The following is a 2,802-nucleotide window of genomic DNA, read 5'->3' on the forward strand; positions in this document are numbered from 1 at the left end:
CAAATGGTACCGTGTGCCTTTGTGCCTTTCACGGTCTCCTCTGGATGTCTGTAGGTCAATGGATTATGGAAGGGGACCACTGGGATCATCTCATCCCATCTCCTGGCCGTAGGACTGAACTAGAGCATCTAACGTCAACTTAGAAACCACCAGTAACGGCGAATCCATCAAAGCCCTTGCTAGGTGGCTCCTATGATTAACTACCCTCCCTGTTACAAGTCTGCACCTTTTGCCCGTCTCAATTTATCCAGCTCTGACTTCCAGCCTCTGGGACTGGCTGTACCTTTGCCCACTGGACTGGAGAGCCCGGTGTGGTCAAAATTCCCATTTCCTCTGTAGGGTTCACGTCATGCTTCCCCTCCTCTTGGATTAGCTAAAAAGACTGAGCTGCGACTGGCTGCAAGGCTCCTACCTGTGCTGTAGCCTCTGAACTGGTCGGGGCGATATTTAGCAGCCGGAGGTCTCTGAGTCAGGTTGTCATTTTGGTAAAATCCATCCCCACTGCATGAGAGAGAGAGAGAGAGAGAGAGAGAGAGAGCTTCAACTCAGGGCCCCAGCAAGAGCAGGCTCCTCTATCCCAACACCATGCATTTCTCTAACCTCCCTCAAACAATCCAGCTGGTGCGATAAAGTCTGGCCACCCCCGGGACACCCTCCATGGCAAGAAAGGATTCAAGCCAACAGGGACGGTGCGGGTAAATACAATGCAACACTTGGACAAGTCCAGGCTCACGTTCGTGTCATTATGGAGCCGTGTCCAGCAGAAGTGGTAAAAACACAGCACCTGGAGTAGCCGATCAGGACATTCGTAGCTGGACGTCTGGTGTAATCCCACTGCATGCTGCCGTCTTGGTAGAGGATCAGGACGTAGGACTTGACTCCATCGGTGGTGAGGACAGCCTGGTACGTGTTCGTCTAGAGGAACACACAGCGGTCAGGGAGGCAGGCAGCAAGACGGTGTCGCCACCCGGAAGGGCACAGCGATGGCACCGATTGCTGCTCAATGAGAGGCGAGGAACAGAGACCAACCGTGGTGCTAACGAGGCCCTCTGGTCTCTATTGTGAAAATCACGTGGGGGAATCCATGCATTTCGGGGGGCGCTAGCAACAGAGAGGGGTCCCCAAGAAGACAAGTGTAATCCTCCGCAAAGGAAACTAAAGCACATGCATGGAAAGCTAAGGATTGTTATAGAAAAAACACATTGACATTTTTTTCACTTTTGGCAAAAAAAAAAGTGACATTTTATACCAAAAAAGGGCTCTGGGGTTTTTTTATAGTAAAAACATAAGAACATAAGCAATGTCATACTGGGTCACACCAATGGTCCATCTAGCCCAATATCCTGTCTCCACCAGTGGCAGAAGTGGATGCTATACATGGAGAGCATCGAACTGGGTACCTCTGAAGTGATCTATCCCCTATTCAGTCCCCCCCCGGCCTCGGCCATTTGTTGATGGTCCATTTTCATTAGTGAAAATCTGTGTTTCTGATAGCATCCGATGAATTGAGCTCGTGGGAGCTTACGCATCTCTGCTTTAGTTTGTCCGCAAGTGCCTCTCCACCCTGCCTTCCAGCAAACGGGAAATTTCTGTAACACGTCCAAAAAACCCCCCAATTTTTAAAAGAAAAAACCTCCAAAGAATTTAAAACACACCTGAAAAGAGCTCTATTCCAAATCCCTGGACATGAAAACTTACACTTTTGGATTTTTTTTCATAAAAGCATTGGAGATGGGGGTCAGTCCCCTCTCTGCATGGACAGATTTCACTGCTTAGGGAGCGACAGTCGTCTCAATGCCAAGGGGCTGTGTGCGTTACCCACAGCCCCCTGAAGCCCCGTTTCACCAAAGTTTTTATCCCAGTTTTCTGCAGAAGGGTGAGCGTCACTTGAACTCAGTGGATCCAAAATGAATACGGGGACCCACGTGACCATTGCTGCAGGGCACTTGCTGGTGTCTTCTGCAGCCACGACTGTCCTTGAATACCCATCGAAAGTGCTTCCCTCACCTCCTAGGCTCTCCCCAGCTGTCAATTCACAGCTTGGGAACTGAGGTGCAGACAGCCAACAACTTGCTGGAAGTCACAGAGCCGGGAATTGGCCCCTAGACCCCCCAGTACCAGCGAGCGCCCTCCCCACAGGACCCTGTGTCCACTCTCAAAGTCCCCAAAATGTGGGCTGAAGCCAGTGCAAAAGCCCTGGCACCCACGTTTCCTATAATGCAGACACAATGCAACAGGAGAGGCATGAGGACGGTGGTGAAGAGGGGCGACAGCTTCCTGACACGGTGCCGCGTACCTTGGTGACATCCCTCCATGCGGGGTAGGCAGGAGCCTTCACCCAGGTGATCTTCAGAGTCCACACGGCCGAGTACGACGTCCCCACGTACCGCCGGATCCTTGCTTCCACGTCTTGAATGAATGGAGGCTTGGCAGAGTTCAGGGTCATGAATTCCTGTGGGTTGCATACGTGCACGTGGTTATACATCCCCACGGGAACACAGGAGAGAGGCGGCACTGGGGCACAGGAAGGTATGAAAGCAGACTGGGAGCTCTTGCCCTGTGCCAAAGCCTCTATTTTAGGGATCCCTAAGAGCATAAATGAGACTTTCTGCACTGCGGTGACCGTCCCCCTAAGTTAGGGCATACTCAGATGTATGGGACCAGCAGGAACAGCTCAAAAGCCCAGCAGGTCTAACAAGCCCAGCTTCCCAGTTACACCCACTGCAGGGTGGATGGAGAAGGGATCAACCGAACAAAGCTGTCACGAGTTCAACTTTGCCAGCTTCATGGGACAGAGTGCGA

General features: G+C 51.7%; 1 protein-coding gene across 2 annotated transcripts in view; it reads right to left on the reverse strand.

The window, feature by feature from the left end:
- MUC4 (mucin 4, cell surface associated) overlaps positions 1-2,802 on the reverse strand; it is a 20,781-nt gene that overhangs the window by 4,506 nt on the left and 13,473 nt on the right. For both annotated transcript variants that reach the window (XM_025202710.1, XM_025202709.1), the window contains exons 6-8: positions 2,297-2,452; positions 785-915; positions 413-501 (exon numbers count right to left, since the gene is read on the reverse strand). In XM_025202710.1, coding sequence (XP_025058495.1) covers positions 413-501; positions 785-915; positions 2,297-2,452 — 376 coding nt within the window. The remainder of the gene's footprint in view (positions 1-412; positions 502-784; positions 916-2,296; positions 2,453-2,802) is intronic.

The sequence above is a fragment of the Alligator sinensis genome, unplaced genomic scaffold (assembly GCF_000455745.1).
Source record: "Alligator sinensis unplaced genomic scaffold, ASM45574v1 scaffold301_1, whole genome shotgun sequence".
Classification (NCBI taxonomy): domain Eukaryota; kingdom Metazoa; phylum Chordata; order Crocodylia; family Alligatoridae; genus Alligator; species Alligator sinensis.